The sequence below is a fragment of the Apodemus sylvaticus genome, chromosome 21 (assembly GCF_947179515.1).
Source record: "Apodemus sylvaticus chromosome 21, mApoSyl1.1, whole genome shotgun sequence".
In the NCBI taxonomy this organism is placed as follows: domain Eukaryota; kingdom Metazoa; phylum Chordata; class Mammalia; order Rodentia; family Muridae; genus Apodemus; species Apodemus sylvaticus.
In genome coordinates, this window is record NC_067492.1 from 49,005,199 (window position 1) to 49,028,934 (window position 23,736).

Sequence of the window (23,736 nt, forward strand, 5' to 3'; positions counted from 1 at the left end):
AAATATTCAAAGGAAAGGGGATGGCTAGAGCTATGTGGGGTTAGGAAAATGAACATGAATCTTAGGAAGGGAAATGAAAAAGACCTGGTCCCTTTTTGATTTACTGAATCCAAATGATGAAGAAGAAAGGATGACCTAAGCCAAGAGGCCAGGAGCTGCCCCTCTACCTGACAGAAAGAGAAACACAGACTCTCCTCCTGGGAGTCCTGTGAGCATCCTAGTATCCTAGTGCACTTGTGTGCCAAGACTTCATGAGTTCCTAAAATGAAGTTGGTTTTCTGGGGATAATCTGTGTGTGGGAAAGGTCATAAAAAATGGATATGAAGGAAAATAATTCCCTCTGGTGTCTGAAGGTTAGCTCTTAATCATCTATTTATAAATATATAACTTAATATATGCTAATTTTATGTGTATGGGTATTTTGACCTCATCTATGACTGAGAATACATGGGGACAGTGACCACAGCAGCCAGAAGTGAGTATCATATCATATTCCCTGGGACTGGAGTTACCAATGAGTTTGAAATTTAGTGAGAAAGTATACTCCCACTTCCCCCACTCTGCTTCACCACAGCTCCTCTCAGAAGGTAATAGCCTTTCCCAAATCATCTTAGATACAAATTTTTAATGTTTAGGTTTAACTCCTATTAACAAGTATCACAACTGTTGCCTTCACTACTGTCCAAGGAGAACATGACAGATATCATGAGCCCCTGAGGTCAAGAGCAGAGCCTTGACAGCTAAGAGTCCCTAAGCTTTTGTGACTTCTTTGTTGTTTATGCTACATATTTTAAGGGTTAGACAAATGGCTCAGTGGTTAAGTGCACTGATGGTTCTTCCAGATGGAGTTCAGAACCCAGCATCTACATGGTGACTCATGGCAGTCTCTAACTCTAGTTCCAGGGGAAGCCAATGCCCTCGTCTGGCCTCTTTGGACATAGCACACACACACACACACACACACACACACACACACACACACACGATTCAGACACACATGCAGAGCTAACATCCATTCTCATAAAATATAAAATGAAAAGTTACAAATTTAAGTGCGATTCTTTGCAGGCCTAGTTAACCCATGTTAACCATTCTATTACTGTTACTACTTGGACCTGGGCAACGTTTCCTTTACCTGTAACTTTACTTACTTTGTTTACATTTGAGGACTTAGGTAAAGCAAAGGTAAATCATTTATCTTCTTGACCAACCTGGCTTGACTATGTTAATATTAAGTATTGCTCAGTATTATTAAATAAATATTTGTATTGGTCATTTTCTTAAAAAAAAAAAAAGAATGTATACTGCTCCTGTAGAGAATCCAAGTTCAATCCCCACATCGGGCCATTTACAACTACCAGTAACTCTAGTTCTAGGGGAGCCAAAGCTTCCCCGGGCGCTGCACTCATGTTTATATGTCCACACAGACAAAAACACATGCACAAAATTGAAAATAAAAATGAAATCCTTAAAAGGAAACAAACAACATGCACATAGGTTGAGGGTGGTGTTGGGAAGGACCTCCTTACTTATTTACCTCATATGTTGGTTGCATTGTTACAGTTGTTACATGGTAACTTTGCATCCATTTGATACACTTTAAAGTCGTTAAGGAAGAGGGGACCTCAAGTAATAAACACCTATATCATATTGGCCTGTGGACAAGCCACTGAGACATTTTTGATTACTGGTTGATGTGGGAGCTCACATGTCACTGTGCGTGGTACCACTCCTGGAAAGGAGGTCCTTGGGGAGGAATGAAAGCAGGGTGACAAAGGCAGGAGAGGAATGCCAGGAGGTAGCATTTCTCCTGATCTTTGCTTCAGTCCCTGCCTTGACTTCTTACCCTGAGTTCCTTTCTGATAGTCTATACACTGGAAATGTAAATAAACTTTCTCCTCCTCAAGCTGCCTTTGGTCATGATGTTTATGACAGCAACAAACAAGTAACAAACACACCTCTCAGTGGTTGGTGCCCTCAATCCTTGCAGCATTCCTAGACCGTGGGAGGCTGCCATTCAAAGCTATGTTCTCTGGAAAGCATTGATAAACTACTACTTAGAATCCCCAACATAACCTCAAAGGAGCACAGAGGTGTGAATGGAAGGAATGAGAAATAAATTTTGAAAGAAACTTTGTTATGATTATAACAATTATCAATAAGATTTGAATGCTATACTTTCAGAGAAACTGCTGATTGAATAAGTGATAACTTCCCTTAAGCTTTCCTCTAGAATCCCTGTAAGAAAAGTCTCTCTGCACAAGTCTTTTATCAAACCCTCTAGTCTTCACTTCCACAAATACTGTTCTTTTTTTTTTATGATCAATATTTGGAATGTTTCTAAATTTTTTTCTATTATTCATTTTGGATTTTTTATTTATACACACAAAAGTGTGTGTGTGTATGTGTGTGTGTGTGCACTTATGCATGCACACATCTGTGATTAAAGTTCATATTTGATCTCAGAAAAGAAATAGAAGGTGGAAGAATGATCTTCCTTTGAAGGCACAGTGATTTGTAAATTCTTTTTATTTTCTAACCCAGCTTTTACCTACTAGATGTTATCAAATGTTAGAAAAGAGTAATAAAGAGAGCTACATGTGTAGAATCCTTGAGGTGTCAGGAATTCTGCCCAAGGGTCCATGAGATTACGTATTATATATCACTTCCAGTAGATGAGGACCAGCTTATTGCTACATCCATCTCAATGAAGAGAACACTGGAGTCTTAGTGATGTTGAATTTGCCTAAGGTCACGAATCAGTATTCTGGAGCCAAGACTCAAAGATATGTTTGCTTGATGTGAGGCATTGCATTAATACCATCCTTTATTCTCTCCCAAATTAACACATAAGTAACCAATCATAATGAATCGCATTAGAGGTGTTGGGGACAAAGCTTAGAATGTGCTCTATTGCTATGACTCTGCCACTAAGGTACCTTGAAATACCTAAATTTGTTACAATAGTGTGTACAGATTGTGAATCTGGGACTAGTCTGTTCTCTGAGATATAAGGATTATAATTTATCTTATGAATTTATTTTTTGTCTAATGACACTAAACTCCTGAAAAGGAGATTGGAAATATTACTAGTCAAGCTCTGTAAGTGAAAAAATAAAAGGCCTACTAAGTGCTATACTCCTCCTCTCTGTATGAAGCTATTCAGAAATACAAAAGCTCACCACTGATTGACATGATTTCTACATGGCCTCTATAGCTAGTAAACTCTCTGTGATTGAACAATGGAAATTGCCTAAGAATCAGACGACTTTCTAAAACAAAAGTCAGTGTCTTCATTACTACAATGAAAACAAATTATTAATTTCTTATGCCTGCTTCCTAACTCAATGCATTAAATAAAGTTATAATAAAGGATTTAATGTCAAGTAATTACTCTCTTCCCGTGATTTTGGAATTTTGAATTAAAATATATCATTTTCATATTTTATAATAGGTGGATTCCTCAAAAATCACAACACACAGGAAATACACACGACCTTGTTAACTAGCTAAAAAATAAAGTATAAACAAATACATATGATTTTTTACAATTGAATACAATGTTTTCAAAACCAAGTAATTTTTAATTTCTATCATTTAGTATACATATTTTGCTTAGCCATACAGTCATAAAACATTAACAAGAATGTCTTTCCCTCTTTGATGTGTATAACAACTGAAATCTACAAAGAATGTCACCATTTGCCAAGAGAAGCAACTGAGCAAATGGTTTCTTTCAGAAGATATATAATAGGAAGCACATTGAAGACACTGAGCAAGAAAATATACAAAAAAGTATTTCAAAGGTATGCCATCAAGCTAGGACTGTGCACAAAAAAACAGAATTTCCCAGCTACTCAGTAGGAATTGCTGAGATGTATTTTTGTACAGACAATATAGAAATAGAGAAAACAATGTCCTAAAGAAGAGGAACAAGAGATGTCAGCCCAAAGGGGCACTGAGGTAGGCTTTTTCTCCAAAAGCAATGGAGAGAGAGGGAGAAAGGTGGGGAAGGGGGGAAGAAGGAAGGAAGAACTGGAGAAGGAAAAGTTAAAGGAGTAAAAACAGAAGGAAGACAAAGAAGGAAACCTGGAATCGCATCATGTTTCAACCAAAGCTTTCCCTGACAGTACTCCCAAGAGGACAAAACCCAAACTTCACTTCAGCATCAGACAGATTTCCTCTAGTCTATTATGTCTCATGTCTAAGAATTTAAGGAAGTGCTCTGGGATACACCTGTGGTAGCAATGCACATAACAGGAGTTTAAACACTAGCACTTGAGAAGTTAAAGGGTTAAGATTTTGCAGACACTTGATCAATATTCAAACCCATTTGCTTGTTTTATTTTTGTTGTTTTTGTTTTCATTTTTTACTTCATAGATATAGTCTTTATTCACATTTCAAATGTTGTCCCCTTTCCTGGTTTCCCCCTGAAAATCCCCTAACCCATCTCTCCTCCCCTTGCTCGCCAATCCATCCCCTCCTGCTTGCTTCCCTGTCCTGGCGGCCCCCTATACTGGGACAACAAGCCTTCTCAGAACCAAGGGCCTTTCCTCCCTTTGGTGTCCAACAAGGCCATCCTCTGATGCATATGCACCTGGAACTATGGGTCCCCCCAGGTTTACTCTCTATCAAACCCATTTGTTAATCCTCAGTGTCTATCTTTGCAATAGTTCCCAGCTCAGGATCAGGTACTACAGTTTGCTTTGAATCTCCGCCCTCACCTCCCATACTGAGAGGCACAATGCACTGTGCGTGTGTTCCTATACAGCATGTGTAGAGTTCTAAAACCTTCCTCTAAAGCAAAGTGCACTAACAATCAAAAGTAGTTCAGACTCAGTGAGCCTCCAGATCATGAGATCTATATTCTTATGCATTGAAAAGAACAAAGGTAGGGCTAAGACAGGCAGAAAATAGGACCTGACACTGGTTCTGCACTGGACATTTTTAAGAAAAATGGGGAACATGGGAGACAGGTGATTGCCAGGCAGGCCTCCCCTACTAAGTCTTTAACGACATTTCCAATGTGGCTTTGGGCCTCTTCTAGGAATATGTGCCTCCAAAAGTAACAGTTTTCAAGAACAAAGAATAAAGTTGATGAAGAAACGGTACTCAGTTGTCCCTCTCCAGGAAGAAGCAAGGAGCACAGTCTCAGGCTGGAAGCAACAACCATGGAGTGAGTATTGCCCCTCCCATTTGATGGCACTAGATAAAATCTCACAATTGCTTACTTATGTTTTTATATTCTGAATCAAAAACTTAGCCTCTGCAACCACCTACCAAACAAACGCAGGCATTCACACATGTAAGGGTATCTGGACATGAAATAGAGCCAGTTTTAAACTGAGTCATTTCTTGTCCTTGCCAGAACAGGGCTCTGTCCCAAATAGCTGCTGACTCTAACAACTACTGTTTTGAAAGGCTAACTCTGTGTGCTGCAGCCCAGTGGAAAGACTGTGACTGAAGAGCAGAGGCCCAGATAGGTCATAACTTCTATTTTTGCATCCATAGCTAAGAGAGCAGTGCCCTTTCATAGAGCTGAAGGTGAGAAGATGAACGGAGGTAGTGACTCTTGACCTGAGGCTCTAAAACCCTACGGTGGTAAATCTAGAATATTTAGAAAAATATTTTTGCAAAATAATTAGAGATGCTCCCATTGAGGTTTAAAATATATAATAAAATACTTTAATGGACAATATGACAGATACATGTAGAATAAATTTGATTTAGGATGTTATTTACTGTCATATTAACATATAAGCATTAAGAGCACAGGCTCGGGAACTGATCACCTATTCAAACCTTAACTTCTAGTTGAGGCCTGTGACACTTGGATGAATGCACCTGTGCCTCGGTCTCCATATTTAGACAGTGAGGATCATCCAATGGAGTCTCTTTCCTATTGAGATGTTATAGAGCTTAATTTAGCAAATATTTGATACAGAATACCAGATGGCTTGTTATCCCATCATGCCTCTGTTTGTTAGGTAGTGTGACAGAGCATCACATGTGAAAAATGCACTGTTATGGTGATTAGTATGGGGAAGACTGCATCCTTAAATAGCTGAGCATGGTGGCACATGACTGTAGTTCCAGCTACTACATACTTGTGAGGGTGAAGTTGGAAGGAGCTTCACTTAAACTCATGAGTTAGAAACAAGCTTGGGAAAGGCAGTGAGAATTGAAATAGTAATAATAATAATAATAATACCAAGAAGAGAAATGGAGAAGAAGGAGGAGAAGGAGGAAGAGGAGGAGAAGGAGGAGGGGGAGAAGGAGGAGGAGGAGGGGAAGGAGGAGGAGGAGGAGGAGGAGAAGAAGGAGAAGGAGAAGGAGAAGGAGAAGGAGAAGGAGAAGGAGAAGGAGAAGGAGAAGGAGAAGGAGAAGGAGAAGGAGAAGGAGAAGGAGAAGGAGAAGGAGAAGGAGAAGGAGAAGGAGAAGGAGAAGGAGAAGGAGAAGGAGAAGGAGAAGGAGAAGGAGAAGGAGAAGGAGAAGAAGAAGAAGAAGAAGAAGAAGAAGAAGAAGAAGAAGAAGAAGAAGAAGAAGAAGAAGAAGAAGAAGAAGAAGAAGAAGAAGTTTTCTCTGGTTATTGTTAAAACAAACAAAAGTGAGACGAACACTTTCAATGTTAATTACAGGATTAAGTACAACTAAAGATAAAAGATTGAGGAGCAAGCGAGGTGGCTCAGAGGGTAGAGACACCTGCTGCCAAGTTCGATGCCCTTTGTTTAACCTGGAACTCATGATGGAAGGAGAGAACCAGACCTCGAAGTTGTGCTCTGACCGCTACATGTACCCCTGAGCAACTGCCCTGCCCCATTTCACAAAAACATGTAACAATTGTTTTAATTACAGAAGATGAAGGCTTTCAGTACCAGCAACTAGTTTTTATTAAACAGCAACTGTTTTGCAATGATGATCTTACTCTGTCTTTACAAACTTATTCTATCTCCCCCTCATTATACTTGCCGATGGAAATCCAGGCACACTAAGTGACTTGGCCACTTCTATTCTTTTCTCCGTTTTTAAGTTTACTTTGTAGCCTTGGTTTTATCTAACTAGTCAGAAAAATTTGTGTTGATCGGTATAACTAGCAAGAGATAACCAGACAGCGTGGTCTCCTTCACGCTGGAGGAAGCCACGGTGATACTTGAATGGAAACTCCTGGTTTCTTTGGAAAGTCAGTTATTTCAAGTGATGTTTTGCTGGGGCACACAAGTGAAAGGATGTTTTGCTGGAGAAGACACATGAAAGGACCTGTGAGGAAGGAGTGCAAATGTAACCCCACAGAAAGTGGGGGAGGGAGCACTGAGGCATTGGCTTCCTTTGTTCTGCCTGTTCTCTAAAGACACATATGCATTGCATCCCCTTTCATAGTGTTGTTGAGCTCCACTTGTGTAATGCTGCCATTGAGAGAAACTTGCCAAAGAACTGCTTGTGAGGTTCCTATGACTTAACTTCTTGCTGCTTCAGTGGCCTCAAGTTGGTTGGTGAGCCTTGTGGCTCCTTCACAATTGGACTACAGCTGCCGGTTCACATTAGGTGTTTGCCATGGGACTGGTCTTTGCCATGGGACTGAACTGCTAACAAAGAAGATTGAGCTCACCCCCAAAGAACTATTTCTAAACAGGTCCACTTCCCAAATACCCTAATAACTTTTCTTTTAAATGAGCTAGGTCCAAGGTAGGCATACTACAATATTTCATTTGAGAAAGTGATCCAAAAAAGAAATTCAAGCATAATTAATGTTGCATGCAAAAGTTTGCAAATGAAAGTTTACAAAATAAAACTTGAGTAATTGGTCTAAAACCTTTCCTAAGAGATTCCAGCTCTCTCCTCTGGAATGCTACTTTGTACTACACTCCAAGATTTATGAGAACTCAGTCCAGGTTGCTCCATGGTCTAAAACACATGACCAGATGTTATATCAGTACAGGCTAAGGTAATATCTTTCTGTGAGCTCACTGTGTTTTTCATCTTCCTGATATCTCTGCAGATCTGGCAGTCTATCCCATTCTCTCCATCTTAAAACTTTTATAATTTGAGTTTCACCTCTGCTATCTTCTGCCTTGCTCCTTCTTTTTTTCTTATCATGCTTCCTAATTTGTAACAGAGCCTGACCACCACTGATTCCCAATGTGCCATTGTGTTCCAAGTATTTAATCTTAACGTGGACTAGTTCCTCATCCTATTTTTCTTCTTTGTGAAAAACCTATCCTTTTTCAAAGTCACTTCTGTAAGCTACCTCTCTTATCTTTATTTCAAACCCACTGTTACTTGCTTAATCCAGAATCATTCCACGTTGCCATTTTTCATACATCCTAGTACAAAGAGGGGAGGACAGACACATGGGGCACAGTCCTGGCTAATGAGACTCAAGAAGGGCATGGGGGTATGTTTCCCAGTAGAGAGAGGGCAGATGAATTCTTTCTTTGTGTTCTGGTTTAGATAATGAAACACAAAGTCCTAGAAAGACTGCACCTGTCCTGTAGTCATGCAGGGTGATTGGAGAAGTGACAAGGTAAGAGAATCCTGGGTTTCTGACGGTAACACACACACACACACACACACACACACACAAACACACATACACACACAGCTAAGGGAGTGTCAGTAATGGCCACATGTGACCCTTGCAGTGTGTGCAATGTACATATGTGTGTGAGTGTGTGTGTATGTGTGTGTGTGTAAAGAGAAAAGATGAAATGAGATGAGATGTGAGAGAGAAAGAAAGAGAGAGAGAGAGAGAGAGAGAGAGAGAGAGAGAGAGAGAGAGAGAGAGAGAGAGAGAGAGAGAGAGAGAGAGAGAGAGATTTGGGTAACTAATCACTTATGCAACCTCATATTATGTTAGACTAATATTTCTAGAAAACTCTCTTCATTTCCTGTGTCTACTTCCAAATGACTGCTTAGATTTGCCCACATGGATTTTTCCATTTGTATGTGAAATTAATCATAATGAAAATCAGTTCGATAGAAAGGAGTCATATATGTCACATCTTTAAACTTAGTACATAGCAGGACTTTATATAGAATAAAAGTTAGAGGAACTTATAACATTGTGACACAACTAAACCTTAATGCAGAAAAACAGTCTTTAGGAAGCCCCTCCAAGGAAGTGGTACTGTACTACGCAGCTCTAGATTCAAGCTTGTCTGATTTTAACCTGACATAAGCACCCTGAGATGAGATCTTCTGATCACTTGACAACATGTCTGAGATTCTTTCAAAGGTCAATTGATTAGCTTACCTATACCTAAGCCTTGCTTCTGTCACTGAAAAAAACATGGGGTTGGGGAAGAGGGGAGACCAGTGACACTAAGTTGTCACAGTTGTCCCTGTTACACAGCAACATAAAGTAGGTTCATCACAATGGAAATGAACAGCCAAAGTCAACCACGGTATTAAGCATAAGACTGAGGTCTACGGGCTTCTAGAGAATCCAGGACTGTCCAAGGCATTAGGATAAACATTTAAAGAGTCTTCAAATACTGAGACCCTTTCCTTCCTCAGGAAGTTCAACATACAGGCAGATGCTAATCATATATACAAGGGTAGGTTATCTCAGCAGTGAAAAAACTTGAAAGTTGCCTTCAAAGTGAAAGGTACAGTACAATTAGGTATACTTTAACCCTGTGGCTGAGACACTTCCTATTGTTAGTGGGTTCATTGTCGGAACTGAACTCTGACAACAATTAACTATGACCTCGAGCAAACTAAATTTGGTTTCGAGCTTCATCCTTGTAGTGAAATTATGGGAACCCTGTGAGAATCAAATGTGACAATATGTTTACAAATTATTTGTAATCTGTCATATTCTATATCAATTAACTAATCTTTATTTTTGATATGCCCCAAACAGAACTAAGGGGGAAGTACACAGTTGTGAAATAATCTTACCCCTTTAGTCTACCATTCATTAGTTAGCACCACATGACACTGTCTAATGGGTAATTAATAATGCTATTTATGCCTTGCTTTTATTGATCTCTGATGCTTCTGTGAGTCTGTGTAATTGGTTAATCTGCAGGAGTGAGGAAGAAGAGGGGGTAGGTTTTATGTATATTGGGGGCATGGTGATGTTCCTAGTTGTTGCTTGAAATAATCTAATCTAGTTAACCTTCATGAGTTTTATGAGACTGAGTTATGGAACAGCTATTCAGCTAATCTTTCCCCTGCTTTAATATGTCTTAAAAGAATAAAAACAAAAGCAGAGGTAGCCAACACAAATCACAGACAATCATTTTCTTACTGCTTCTACTCTCGGCTGTGTCCAAGGTCAAAGGATCCTACAAAGACTGTTGACATGTCGAGCAGAAATGACATCTCGAACATCAAACTGGACAGTGACTGGGACAGAAAGAGAGACAGGACGACTTGCACCTCAGTGCAGCAAGTGTAAGAAATATCTATTTTTGTCCTCATTCTTCCTCACCAGTCATTGCAGGAGATGGACCCACAGACATACTGCCAATATAATGTGACAGAAATTAGAATAAAGAATCAAGGAGACTTGATTACAGTGGAAAGTGGGTGCATGGCTGCCCAGTGATCACACTTTGCAGTCTTCCTTCCCTTCCTGAAGAGACTCTCAGGAAATGGATGTCACAGTATCAGAAGGCAGAATGTTAGAGCAATTTTAAAAAATATATAGAAAAAATGTGGTTTTGTTCACTGCCCTTCACAGATGTCAAAGTGACCCAGCCTTGGAGCATCTTACAGAGCTGGAGCATCCACACATCGTGCAAAAAGAGAACAGACAGACCAGGATGAAGGATGTTCAGCAGAGACAGTCAACCTTATGGGGTCTAGTACCATGGAGTCTTCTAAGACATATGCAGCCGTCGCACAGAAAGCTTAGCATAAAACATGCAGCATATGTGCCCAGCATTGGCATTCCCATTGCATCCTGCTTCCTGAAGTAACTTTCCAGGAGTTTTACATTTTCTTTCCAGTCACTAACAAAGTATTGACGTCTCCACTTCAGAAGAGTAAGCTAAGACTCCCTGTTCACACAGTCTGTAGCAAATCTGAGACTAGAGACACCACTAAACTGTGTCTTCAACTCTCCACCCATAAGGCATGTTCTGCCTGTAGGCTCCATCAGCTGCCAAAGTTCTTTGAAGAGAGAAATACTATTCTTAAAATAACATTTCCAAGTATATTTTGGTCTTTTTTCAGCTATAAATAGACTTGACCCTTGAATTTTAATCTTAAAGCTTTACCTAACAAACCACACACACACACACACACACATGAATATTAAAGTACAGATCCATGTTTATATTGGTATGTATGTCGAACCACAAATACAGACTACAGTTTCTGAGATAAGACCCTGGGCTCTTCAATGTTCTAGGGCAAGAAACACTACACCTTCCATTCCATCTCAGCTGAAGTCTGAGAATGACAAGCAAGTCTAGCAGCTAAAATAGTCTTTGCCTAGTCTAAGTAGAATTGGAGTGGGGTCACAGCTGTATAAAATATGTTTGTCAATACTTTCTTCAATAAAAATCAAATGACAATATTTAAAAATCAACATACTTTATAACAATAATAAGCTGCATATATAGTAAAACAAATATCTATGACACCTTCCAAAGGCAACGGTCTTTGACAGGGTTCAAAACCATTCCCACAGTTTGTATTCAAGACTACTCTCATTGCACACTGGCCCACTCACTGAATTCCTTAAGACCAGACAGTAAGCCACTGTCAGCACAGCATTTGGAGACCTCCTCAGTGAGAATACATTAAGAGACAGTTCAACTTAATGCATGACACTCAAACAATCAAGATCATGACAGTATCAGAATCTTTGTGATGTGCAGACAGATGGCCCTTAACAGTCATCCGCAAGGCCATCACCTTCTGCTGATGTACATATGACTTTTCCATTCACTTCAAAGTAATTTTCCCTTCAATTTAACCTAATCTGGTTGTAATTATCATTCCATTCAAATGACTCCAAGAAAAGCCCATGTTTCTTTAGATTTTTCCCTTTGTTCTCACTGTGCTGTGTATATAAACTTACGGTAATTAAAAACTATTCCTAGCCAGATCAGTGAAAGCTTTTGAATTACTAACTGCTGCTCCTTTCAAAACAGAAGAAATGTTTTGGCAATGAGTCGCACTTCAGTTTTGCAAAGCCAAGCATTAGTAGAAATCTAATAGAAGACACATGTCCCCAGTGCCCACATTTGGGCTGTTTAAGGGTTCAATGCGATCAGACATCAAGCTTACCAAACATCATCCCACAGAGACAGCTGTGCCAAAGGGCTGCAGTGTAGACAGACACACCGCTAATGACCAGCAGACAATAAGTGCTAAGCCACCAGGCAAATGGTGACAGCTGAAGAAAACTTGAAGCTAAAAGGGGCAGTGCAAAGAGTCCAAGGTGTAAGAAAATAGCTGGGAACAGAAACGTGCTCTTTCAGTTCAGGGCTCCAACCTTCCTCACAGACCTCAGAGGTTGGTCAGACATCAGATGATTTAGTTAGCAGGTAAGTGATATGAGGTCCACTGAGAATCATGAATAAATTATAGCTTACTGACTCTACCAGCACAAGAGGGCAGTTTCTATGTGATATCCACCAGCCCAGGTGAACTTCCTCCTACACAGTTCAGAGAGGTCTCATGTTTCAGGAAGTGTCAGGCTGAGTGCTATTCTTTGCCTTCTCTACTTTGACCTGCCTTCGGGGATTTTCAGTGACAGACCCCACTGCATGTGGACTGTCCCTGACTACATGTTCTCACATCTCCATAGTCCACACATGCTAGCAAGCTCCCATGTGCCACTTGTTCACAGTGGGCCCTCCTGTGTGTGTGTGAGTGTGTGTGTCTGTGTTTGTGTCTATGTGTATATATTTGTGTGTTAGGAAGGGGAGGGCCACACCATTGTCAGCCCTCATTATGGAATCTTACAAGTGTGAAGGTGACACTCTTCACAGGACAATGTGCTTTCTTTGGAAGCCTAATTAGTGATCACAAAGTGTACATCATGAAATCCTGCTAATGAACGGACTAGTAATATCAACTAGCAAAGAGCAAGTGGGGTGTGGGACATAGTTTGATTGCTTTAGAAAAGGTGAACATGAATCTGCCCCATGATCTAACAGTTATACTTCCTGGCATATATCCAAGAGAATAAAAAAAAAACAGATTTGACATTTCATTCATCATTGTCAAACTCTAGAAGCAACCTGAATATCTATCAATAAGGAGATGAATAAATAAATTGTGGCCTGTCACAAAAGCATGCGATTCAGCAATGAAGAAGGATGGGGAATTGATCTGCAGAACAAATGAATAAATTCAAACATTATGTTGAGCAACAGTTATTAGTCACTAGATGAAACATACTGTACTACTTCAATCCTGTAAATTTCAAGAATAAATGAAATAGCTATATGAGACAGTGGTTGTCTGAGTCTGTATAGGATATCAGTCAACTCCTTAAAGGCCCAAGGGAATTTTCAGGAATAAATGAGAAGGTTCATATCCTGTCATAGAAAGATGCATGGGCACATGTAGCTAATAAATTCATCATTTCTTCTCCCTCCATGTTAGTCTGTGTAGATTATACAGAAATAAAAATAAGCATCCCATTTCTAAATGCAAGCTTCCTTTCATGAGGTAGAAGACAGGCAAACTCCTTCAGAAAGAGTAGCAAACTGAAGTAAGGGAAACCCTTCTGTGGGGAATCTCTAGATCTCACAGTAGACTGTGACTTCCCAAAGGCCAGATGTGAGAGAAGGAACAGGCTGAAAGACCCCAGAAAACACAAACAAACAAGCAAGGTTAAAGAAACAAAGAAAATGTTTGAGGCATAAACTTAAGAACGTCACAAATAGCCTCAACCATTATTCTTTCTCTTTATGAATGGTTTGCTGGCTCCTTTATTATACAATATATTAGGCACTGAGACAGTTATGCATGTCTTAAATGCTAACAATTTGGCTTATAGAATGCCCTTGTCTATGAACACTGACTCTTTAAAATAATGAACATCTAAGCACTTTTAACCTCTATGTTGAGTGTCCTTATTACATCTGTTGACGTAACAATAGACCATGGGCATAACAGCAAAGGAGAGCTTACCAAGGATACATGTGTCACAGCAGAGCTTGGAGAGCCGAAGTGTCTCTAAACATCTGGAATTCTCCAGTTGCATCTTCAGAGTGGGCACAGTGACAGCCTACTAACGGACTGCTGTGTAACTAAAAGGAAGCATGCGTGGAGCACTTGGTAGCATCAGTGGTTTGTTATCTCAGCGGCCTTCTGTCTCCCACCACATCATGACTTTCTCTGATAACAGAATTTGTTTCTTAACTACTTAAACTGAATGCTCTGAACGAGCCAATACAGAAATCATGGACAAAGAATATGGAATCCTTCTGTCTAGGGACTAATCTGTGCTAACACTAATCCACCTAGGGCAGAGAACACAGGGAGCAATACATTTGCATCCAGTGTTGATAGCCTCTAGTGGGAAGCTATAGCTGTAACAGGCTGTTTTTATGATGTTGCAGGCTATATTGATTCACCCTAGGAGTGTCCCGTGTCCACTGCACACCAGATTATGTGTTATGAACTAATTCAGTGGCAGATATCGCAAAGGATTATTTACCCCCAGGGTTAAAACAAGGACATAAATGTGTACTTCTGCAAAATTGAACAGAAATTCACATTTCAACCACAGGCAGAAGCAATGATCTGACCTAATCATAGGCTGACTGTTTAGATAGCCTTTCTCAGCAGGTCTGAAGGGACTTCATCCAGTAACTTCCAACTCAAGTTCGTGGTAAAGAGGAGAGAAACACATTTTGATACTGATTTTTTTTTTTTTTGCCGCAAGTTTCTCCTTGCACAGACGTTCTTAACAAAATATGAAAGACTCCCCTTCCCTTCTTGTTCCTGAGGCCAAACATTGTAAATAACATTTACATTTATTTAAGTGTAAGATACACTTACTTAAATTCCAGGTCTCAGGAGATTTTACATGCTACATATGACCAGAATATAGCCCTAAGACAACAACTGCTCTTCCAGACTTAGTGTCTCCTCTCTTAGTCGATATACTTCATTCAGGTGTTACATCCCTATCAAGCAGTGGGGTATCATGGCAACCCATCCTGAAAATGTATTTTTTTCCATAATGAGAGGGGAACTAAACTGTTATGAAATCTTGGTAATGATCTTGGCACCTCCTGTCTTCCCTCTCAGCCCTCAGCCCAATACTATCTCTCCATCTGTCACACAGGGCAGTGCCATCATGAAGATTATGAAGGAGATTATGAAGGAGGAGAAGCAGTCATTCTGAAGCAACAGTTAGACTCCTCCCATCCATTTTGGAGAGTAATCATATTTCTGCTGAGACCACTGACAATCAATCTTAGGTCAGTTGTTTAGAAGTCTATAAGAAGAAGAACTAGGTCACAGCTTGATAGGTGCATTGGGTGCAGAGAAAATATGTCACCTTCTCTCTTCTAGAGCTCTGACACAGCATGTCTGCACACGACCACAGAGTAGGAAGCTATCACATGGATCTGATTGGTTAGCTCTCAGCAACAATAAACACCAAAGGAACATTCAAATAACCACGGCATTGCCTCAGCCAACTAGCATTTAGCTAATAAGAAGATCTGATTATTCTGGGTCTAATATGATTAAAGGATTACTGGTGTCAGATATTTAAAATACTTTAAAGTATATGTATAGAATCACCAATCTTCCAAAACATATACACATTCATAGTCTCATTCCTTTGGCTCAGAAGTATTAGGATCTAAAGCTCTCAGGTTGTTAAGTAAGTATAAGCTGTACTTCAACCCACTTACTTCCTCACCTGACTGCAAAGAGAACTTGAAGAGTTGAGGGAAGAGATCTAAGCTCACAGGCATCTATGGGGACTATTAGCATATTAATGAACCATATTTCTATTTACAATTCCATCACCAAGATTATTTTTGCCAGCTATTTTAAGGAACAGGTTGTGCTTTAATTAACAGCATTTGGGGAGGGAAAGCCAGCTGCACCTCCTAAGTACATTCAAGCTCCAAACATTTAATTCCACATCAAGAGCTTTCAGCCCTCCCAGTTCTTTACCATGGTAAGACTGCCGATCAAGGAAGAACATCTTTTTAAAAAAATCCACATAATTAGTTCCCAGAACTAAAGCGAATAAAAAACATAGGTGGCCAGCACACAAACCGTTTACCTATGGAGGATTAATAAGTATCCCCATTTCAGATGACACGGATTGTAGGGGATTAAGACACATTGGTTAGTTCATACTATGTTAAGGTTTCAATGGGAAATACATACAACAGACTCATATGTCTGAATATCCTGTCTTCAGTTAGTTCATGCAATTGTTCTTGGGGATTTTGGAACATTTTGGACATGTATCCTAGCTGGTAGGCACAGATCTATAGGATTAGGTTTTGAGGGGGCTATAACCTATTCCTATTCCTATTTCAACTTCAGTTCTCTCTCTCTCTCTCTCTCTCTCTCTCTCTCTTTCTCTCTCTCTCTCTCTCCCCAATATATTATAAAATTTTATTTCAGTTAAGAACATATTTTTTTTAGAAAGTAAAGTTACTAAATATAGAAAATGATTTTAGCTATGAGACTTTTATTTGGCTTTGGCTTATGAGTAGCTATGAGGTAGTCAGGAACATGCTAACTACACTAGTAGTAACTAGTGATTGCTCATGCCTGTACATACTGGACCCTAAACAGTTTCTGTATGTTTACTCATTTAGTTCTTACAAAAAGTCCTCAATGGAAACATACAGAAAATAGGCTCTCGTAGTCCCAAAGCTGGGGAGTGAAGTAAATCCAGAAGCCAGACATATAGCTCTCTTCCTTACAGACTGTCTGTCCATGCAGACAGCCATGGCTATTTCTATTCTGTGCGTATGCTATTCATTTAGTTGAATATTCATTCCACAGTTTAAGAGAAGTGGCCATTCCCAGTACTATGATGTATATAAATCCCTTCAATATGTTTTCTTCTCTACTTATAACCTCACTAGGGGACTGTGTGTGCAAGTTCCTTCTACCTACATTATATCGAGTTATTATAGCCAAAATAGAACTGTCTAAGTAAAGGCAGAGTCAGGTACAGTTCCAGGCTGTAGGGCTTTTCAAGCCCATTTGCCTCCCTTAGCTTTAACAGGAGCCCTCCTTGGAACCAGCTGCCCTCACTGCCATCAAAACCCTTCCTTGCCTCACGCTTCACTTTTGACCATTAAAATCCCACCATCCGACTGCTTTGAAAACACATATACCTTCACAGTAGCACTGAAGGGGAGGTTGGGTTGCCCTCCCTCAGTGTCTCAACACCAGCATCACTATCTGACCAGGAGTTATAAGAAACGCTTCCACGGACAGTGCCTATCCAGAAGAGAGGACTCATTTGACAAGAAAAGATAAATCATGAGAACTGACAAATGTTAACTTCCAGTTTTTAGTAATTACAAGTTCTAAAAGAATGGAACTGCTATTTAATCTGTTCCGTTTGCTTCCACCCCAAAATAGTATCCAATCAGCTTCAAATTACATCAAAATATCAGCCAAGAGGTCAAATTAGCCATTTTTAAGATATAGGTCTGTTCAGTAAGCTTTTGCTCGTAACCAAATGGCATTTTGGTATCAAGTCAAATGAGTTGGAACAACATGAAGAAGCGCACACTCAGAAGACAGATACAAGTACAGAACAAACAGCCCTCTTTAAACATGTCACCAGCATCCAAAGTCCCACAGCTTGGTAAAATATGACGCCCTCTCTCTATTCCCGGAGAAAGAAGTTCAAGTACTTACAGTGTTATGAGACTTATCCTTGACATCGTAGACTGTCAGTTTTATTCTTGTCTCTTCATAGATGGGGTAGTCAAATGGGAATGTGACACCCGTCAGGAACAGTGGGTCTTTTGTTCCCTGAAACGGTATAGGCAGGATTCATTAAGGCAGCAACTGTAGCCGACAGCTTGCAGGGACAGTGAAAACACAGAGAGTGTGTCTGTCTGCTTTTCTAGGAAATCGTTCTATTAAAGAGATCTGAAGAGCCAAGTGTCGCTTGTGGGCCATGAGCCCAGCATCCCATTGTACTGAGGGATACTGAGCAGATGAGTTTTCGTTTCTTTAAGTGGCTCAGGACTCTTAAAAACAACAAAACAAAACAAAACAAAAAAAAAAACCCTTGTTTTTAAAAGTTATATTCAGAACCTTTCTTTAGGTCAAATTGTCATCTATTTAAAACTCTCTATAAAATATAATCATTATATATTGATAATTTAGACAAATGATCTAAGATTCTGCCTCACCAAACTGAGTGAAGCTGTTTCCTCAAACCATTGAGGTATCCCTTAAAAGAGTTGTTTTTTGTTTGTTTGATTTTTACTCTGCTTCAGTCGAAAGCTATCCTCTATGCGTGTGTGATTGCTTTGAGGCGTTTAACAGAGGTCTCCCTGACTCGTAGACCACTGTGAAAACCAATGAGAAGAGTTCCAAGTATGATGCACTGGGGAAATGAAATTATTGTTTGGAATATGGTCCCCAAGACATTTAAGGGCCTCAGAATTTAGAAGGCTGGCATCTAGCATCACATTGTAGACATGCACGCACACAGACAAATATATCTGAAAATGTTCCAAAAGTTCAATAAGCCACTGGCCTACTGAAGTTCCTGAAATCCCGTGGGAGTCATCCACTCATCCCCTCATTTTTTGACTCTTTCCTTCAGAAGGCGAAATGCTCTTTTCCTGACATTATGTCAGACACATTTGGAAGCAGGCAGTGAATAAAACATCTAAGAAAAGTGTGCATAGTCTATATAAACGTGAACGACATAAATCACCTTTATAGTTATAAAAATACACTTTAGGATATGTGTTTCTTAACACAAGAGAATAGTGAGGGCAGTGGAAAAAATATGCATGCATGTTACTTTAAAATTTGCCAGTGTTCAAAAGGTAACAAGTGTTTTCATTAAGAAAATAACTTCACAGTTTTAGTCAAACTGCCTTTCTATGAGGAAGAATACTTTAAATTCAACTGTGGGCTAACTACACATTTTACCAGCACTAGAACCTAAAGTCTGCAAAAGACAGATTCAGGGATGGATGGAAGGGGCAGACTCTGCCTGCCTTCAGGGGCCCTGCAGTGGGGAAGCAGAGGAAGGAAGCCTGCAGGGCTCACTGCAGGGGGGAATGCAGGGCGGCCACACGGGATTTAGGTCATTCTCATAATAGAAGTGACTCCAAATTGCAGGGTGAATCATTTCTACCAGCCACTGCTTCAGAGCAAGGAGTGAGCTCAGTCAGCCAAGAATGGAGCCGACAGGCTGGGTTCCTGGGAGAGACACTCATTCGGAACAGCAACAGCGGAGGCTCACAAGTGGAAGAAAAACACACTCAGCGGAAGGAGTTGCAGAGCATGATCTCCGGAGCCCCAGATGATCAAATAAGCATCTCTCATTCGCTAAGGTCATGAAATGTGTCACAAGAACAAAATCATCTAAAGGGAAACCCCTGTCTTATCGAATCTGCGCCAATACAATATTGTATTTCCTTCAATCCATGGTGAATATTGTATTAGCAACAGTAAATGTCAGTAGGAAATCTCTCATCCCATGAGAAATTATAGCTAATCAAGTTAATCACTTATCTTTCTTTAGAAAACACAGTACTTTGAAATGCATACCTAGAAGAGAATATAAAGTGCTGTTGGAATAGACTGGGCCCCAAGGTATGAGGGGTAAGCTAAAACCTCTTCAAGTGTTTTGAACTCTGTGAGGACTTTATACTTTTTTCCTCATTAAATATAGTCATCCCACTGTATTTAAAATCAACATAGATACTCTACACAGAAAAACACAAATATCTAGACAAACATTCTGTTCTGTTTGGGAATTGAGAGTGCAAAGTTTTTGTTTTTTTTTCCTGGAAGAAAATTAAAACCTTTCAATGAAAAGTCCATTTTTTCTCCGTGTGCTTACTCTGCATGTGCTTAGAAATTTCAGATCTGTGTTCTTTAATGACAGGACGAAAGCCATAGCCAGTCGGAGACCACAAGTTAACTTATGTCAGCTGTGCGGAGGGGCGGAGGGGCGGAGGGGCGGGAGAGAGGGAGAGGTGGGGGAGGAGGAGATTGCAGCAAACACAGCAGACACAGAGACAACAGCTTACGCAGAGAGAGGAGAGAGACAAGAGACAACAGCTTACACAGAGAGAGGAGAGACGGGGGGGGGCAAAGGTGGAGAGAGAGAGAGAGAGAGAGAGAGAGAGAGAGAGAGAGAGAGAGAGAGAGAGAGAGAGAGAGAGAAACACATGCCAGGCTCACCTCCACAATTTCTGTGCTGGAGTACCTCGTCAGCGTCTGCTCCACGGGGTGGATTACTGAGATCTGTACTATTGTATTCAGTTTCCGATCACTGACAGGAGCCACAAGATCCTTGCAGGCTGCCAACAACAAAGGGAAAAGAAAGAACAGGGGAAAAAAAGAAAGAAAGAAGGAAAGAAAGAAACTCAGTCGATCTCTCTCAGGCAAACTTCTGTGCAGAGCTGAAATAAACTCTGTCTAGCCGGTGAAGGAAATCTCCTGGTTCTCAGCTGGCTTTACAGAGGAAGTCTCTTGGAAGTACCTTACAGAAATAGGAAGTCACGTGCTGCCAAGCTGAATTGAGAGTTCATTTCCACTGACCACATTTGCAGCACATGCAAGTCTTGAGTACTCTGGGATTGCAGCTCCAGTGTGTGCAAATGTAGACACACACACAGCCAGGCAACGTGAGAGCTTTAATTAGCCAATAACCCCTAGGGCTTCTTTCACACTCTTGCATGAAGTAAGTTGATTTGGGCCACAGCCAGGAAACTAAGATGTCTCTTGTTGACACTGGCTGGGTTAAGTCAAATGTCTGAATGCACTCCTCACAGGCTCCTCTCTACCTGGCCCTCTGTAGTCCTCGGCACTATGGAAACAGGAAGACTGATTACCCTGCCCCGGGGAGCTCAAGCAGAAGCGGAAGCAGCCAGGGCTTAAAGAGTCCTCTGTCTGGAATTCGGGACCATCCAGGGTGAGAGCACCTCACATAAGGACTGGGTAATTGTTGCCCAGGGGCCACACATTCTAAGAACTTTTCCTTGACACAGCCTGGCTCCTGTTACAGCCCCGGCTACAGTACCATATACCCTGGAGTGTTTTCTACTGTTACATAGCATTTTCTAGTTTTGGAAAGGAAAAAAGTAGGGGGAATTAAAGATACTCCTTTTCAGTAAGTCTAATGTCTACTCTTTTCATTGCTTTCCACCTCTGATTTTGAAATAATATTTCTACTTCTTGAAAATGACTCTGATAAAAAAAAGTACAAAGTACAAAGGCTCAGCAGACAGGGGGCAAACAGTTGGCCAGCCACAGGCTGCATGCAGTTCCTGGTAAAGCAGAAGCAGCCCCTAAGTGATTCAGGGTGATGGTGCCCAGGGTTCCACACCACCCAAACCTCAGTCAATGACCAACAATACAGGCAGGGTGGGGGAGGGAGGCGTAACACCCTGGGATGTCACCTCTGCAATTTGCAGGGTCACTGGGACAAAGGTGACACAGCTTAAATTTGAAAGTTGAAAGCAAAGCAATTTATAGATGTAATTATCACCTTTCAATGGCGTGCAGCGCACCTTATTTATAGAAGCAGAATGAGAGAAAATACAGGCCATTTCAAAGGGAACCAGCCTGGTTAAGGTCCAGTTCTGATAACTGTGTAATGCTGGGGGTGGGGGTGGGCATCATTTAACTTTTTAACTTCTTGCCAAACTTTTGGAGTTTTATTCCTGTCTGGTATTTGGTTGTTGAATTTTTCTTATTGAAATCATATGCCTTGAGCAAAACAAAAGAAGTTAAGGAAAGCGCTGGTGGACAAAAATAACCATAGCTTATTTAACCCTCACTGATTTGAGAAACCCTGCTCATTTCCTACATCAAAACATCCTTCTCTGGATTTCTGCTTTCTGTCCTTGGCATACCAGCCTCATCTCTGGGAAAGTGCATCAGGATCAGAGAGATCCTCTGACACTACTATTTGTTGCTTACCTTGGTAAATCTACATTTAAAAATAATCAAACAAAACCCCACCTACACGTGGTTTCAATAGCATCACTATACCACTGGAAAAATGTCTTTCACTGGAAGGTTTCTTGCGCCCTGCTCTTTGGCGGTTAGTTTGATCTTTTCCTTGCCTTGCCTTCTGATGTGCATTTCATTTTCGCACTCTGGCTTTTCTCTTTACTGTGAACCTCTGCGGAAGCTGACAAGCATCTTGTCCTGGGAGTTTAAAGCTAGGGGCTTTTGAGTTTCACACATATGTACCTCACCCACTCTCTGGTGGCAGCCTCCCATCTGTCTTATGAGTGCTTGACACCTTTGATCAAAATAAGTCACGTCCTTCTGAGTTCTTATCGGGCTCCGCTGTGGCTGTGGTTATTCCCAGAAGCGAGCAGCTATTCTGTTCCATCAGAGAGCCTCTAAGCCGCACTTCCTACCAGAACAGACAGCACACTGAAGAAACTGCAGGTTCTGTGCAGTACTCCCAGATATTAAATGGTTGGGATGAAAGTGTGTGCATGTCCATTGACTTGACTGGTTTATACTAAAAAGCAGAAACTGGGAGAGGAATGAGTAATTTTCATAAATTGTTACTCTATGGTTTTTCATGGAAATATCTAAGCTAATTATAAGTGATTCTTCTCCTGGTGGTTTTGACATAGTGTCCAGAATTAGGAGGGTTTACTTTCTTCTTCCAATAATTTTGAACAGGATACTGATAAAACTTGCTTCTACTTGGATTGGTACAAGAGCCAGGCAGCTTTACTCTCTTACAAAGAAGTAATGATAAAAATAACTGAAGCCTTTGTGTCTTGGGAGGAGGCAGCCTATATAGCCTGATTCTAGGACTTGTTCAAACTATGAAATTCCAGCCACCAGGTAAGCAAATACTTGAAGAACTACATAGTATCCACCCTCTGCTAACCTCAGCCCGAGTGCTAGAAGTTGCCAGTATAGTTCTGGATGCTGGCAACATGGCTTGGATGTCCAAAAAATATTGGAGCATCCTGAGGTCAAAGATCAGGTATCTTTAGGGCTGTTCTTAAGTCAAGGACTCCATCATCCATAAGATGTTATTATTATTAAGTAAAACGTCAGCTTCTGTTCATGCAATTATCTAGACCAAACCATGTCTGTTAGATTCAGAGACCATTTCCATCACTCTAGCCAATGTTAGATGGAAGCTGAAATTTTTCTCTTGACTCACATCAGAGAATAACACAGCTGTCAAATTCACGGAGTTCTGAACCTTAAAATGGATTGAAGTGTTAAAATAAGCATGCCAGGGTACAGGGTTGAGGGAAGACAGGGTGTAAGATTCAAGATAGCCTGTGTTCATAGGCAGCCTAAGCAATCATCTAGTGCACTCTAAGACCTATTCTTCTGTGAAACTCAATCATTTTTCTTGCCTCACCAGCTTTCAGTGTTAGTAACAACCAGCAGTCTACTCTTTCCCTAAGAACTAAGCAGATAAGGAGTGTGTGTTTGTGTGTGTGTGTGTGTGTGTGTGTGTGTGTGTGTGAGTGTGTGTTTGAAAGGGAGGGGTTATGATGACAAGTTTCCACACTTCTAAAATTTTCTAATAAAAACCAGAGGAGACACTGGTTTTTATTTTCTAATAAAATAAAATTTTC

The 23,736-nt window shown here is 40.5% G+C and overlaps 1 protein-coding gene across 11 annotated transcripts in view; it reads right to left on the reverse strand.

The window, feature by feature from the left end:
* Inpp4b (inositol polyphosphate-4-phosphatase type II B) overlaps positions 1-23,736 on the reverse strand; it is a 762,101-nt gene that overhangs the window by 322,380 nt on the left and 415,985 nt on the right. For 9 of the 11 annotated variants that reach the window (XM_052167328.1, XM_052167331.1, XM_052167326.1 and 6 more), the window contains 2 exons: positions 20,348-20,466; positions 17,828-17,944 (listed from right to left, as the gene is read on the reverse strand). The exons of 1 other annotated variant lie outside the window; for it this stretch is intronic. In XM_052167328.1, the coding sequence (XP_052023288.1) occupies positions 17,828-17,944; positions 20,348-20,466 (236 nt within the window). The remainder of the gene's footprint in view (positions 1-17,827; positions 17,945-20,347; positions 20,467-23,736) is intronic. One more of the 11 variants, XM_052167336.1, reaches the window with a different exon arrangement.